Raw genomic sequence first — 1,652 nt, 5'->3', positions numbered from 1 at the left:
AGGACAAATAACACCTTTTCTGTTCAAATTGCCAACCCGCCACAGTGGCGTGTGTGTTGATCAAATTCACCCGCCACTTCAAATATTTACCCACATTTGGCCGGTGGCGGGTGCTAATTTCCACCCCTGGTAGTAGCTGAGAGTCATCCTCAACATGTAATCTGATTACTCCACGTCTTAGAGACGCAGGGTAACTTTGGGGAAAAAAAACAAACAAAAAACACACATCTGTGTCGAACATCTGCTGAAAATCTTTGTTTTAAAACCTTCCTCTCTCCTCTCTCCTCTCCTCGTTTCCCGCTCGTCCCTCAGAACGACAGCGTGGCGGAGAGCAACGAGGACGGCCCTCCGGAGAGCCTGAACACGCTGCTAACGGACATCTCTCTGGTGAGCTCGGGCGCCGGCGTGAATGGAGGAATGGGGAGCGACTTCCGCTTTAGCTCCTCATCATCTTTTCTTTGCAGGAAGGCGGGAAAAATGGGGATCAGGAGGTTTTATTTGTTGTGATCTTTTAGCTTCTGTGTGCTCTGCCTATCAAATCATACATTAATAACATTATTATTGTTATTATTATTATTTCTGTTTGCTTATTGTTTCGTCCTTCATGCGCCTTTTAATGTCCATCGCACCAATTCACTCATACCTGGAAGAATACAGGAAACCAGCAGGTTGGATCCACCTCCAGGCCGCCGGAGTCGAGGACATTCTCCCAGAAGATCTGCGTCTTCTCAATATGCAATTTTGACAAATTCCAGTCTGTCTTCATTGGTGTCCTCCTCGGTCGTCTTCCATTAGGTCCACTTTGTCTCAAACAGACTGATGATGACCTTTGACCTTGGAGTTCACCTCTGATCTCTTTAGTTATCATTCATATTATCCGTTGCTTCAGTTTGTCCTCATTCGTCCTCTTGTGGACACGTCCAGGGAGGTTGTCTCCAGTCCTGTGGACCTGAACCTTCTGTAATCCCAGCTGATAGTCTTCACCTTCAACCTGCTGCTCAATCATCGTCTTTCTGAGCTCCTGAGACATCTGTGTCCTCAGCTTCCTGTCCTCCATGTTCAGTGTAGTACACACCGTGATACCAAACAGCCCTGTGACTACCTGCCCCCCTTTAAACAGGCAGCCTGACTGATTCCAGGACTTATTTCAGCCTTTTTGTCGAGGCCGGTTTAATTAGTTTGTTTTAGTTAAATAATTGTCCTGAATTCAAAACCAAAGATTAGATCCTAAGTTTCTTTTTGTCAGTTTCATGTTATTTCGTTAACCTTTGTGGGTTTTTCTGTCTTCAAACAAACAAATGTGTCCATGACTGTAAGTGTTTGGATTTGCAGGAGAGAGACAGGAACACATGCTGTTTGACAAACACGTCCACTCACGGGTATTTACAATGAAGTTAGGGAAAAAATGGCTCTAAAAAAACGAGCAGTTCAGCCAGGAGGACGTGAAAGCATGAAAAGGAGAGGGTGAAAGTCTCGGCTTATGGAGAGAAAGAGAGAAATAAATCGTCAGCCTCGCTCCGAAGCGCGCCCCTGCTCTCTGCGAGTCTTATTTGTGTCTTTCCCTGTCGATTCACAACAGCCGGAGTTATATTTGGAGATCGCGTCAGGCCCGGGTTCGTTTTTAACTGGGGCAAGGGCAGGCCCGCTTCAGA

At 46.2% G+C, this 1,652-nt stretch overlaps 1 protein-coding gene across 2 annotated transcripts in view; it reads left to right on the top strand.

Annotated features, from left to right (window-relative positions):
* The window catches only part of whrna (whirlin a), a 159,967-nt gene that overhangs the window by 143,495 nt on the left and 14,820 nt on the right, over nt 1–1,652 (top strand). For both annotated transcript variants that reach the window (XM_025007874.2, XM_037979504.1), the window contains one exon: nt 313–387. In XM_025007874.2, coding sequence (XP_024863642.1) covers nt 313–387 — 75 coding nt within the window. The remainder of the gene's footprint in view (nt 1–312; nt 388–1,652) is intronic.

Source organism: Kryptolebias marmoratus, linkage group LG14 (assembly GCF_001649575.2).
Source record: "Kryptolebias marmoratus isolate JLee-2015 linkage group LG14, ASM164957v2, whole genome shotgun sequence".
Classification (NCBI taxonomy): Eukaryota; Metazoa; Chordata; class Actinopteri; order Cyprinodontiformes; family Rivulidae; genus Kryptolebias; species Kryptolebias marmoratus.
The sequence above is the reverse complement of the archived record's forward strand: the minus strand, read 5'-3'. Positions and strand labels throughout refer to the sequence as shown.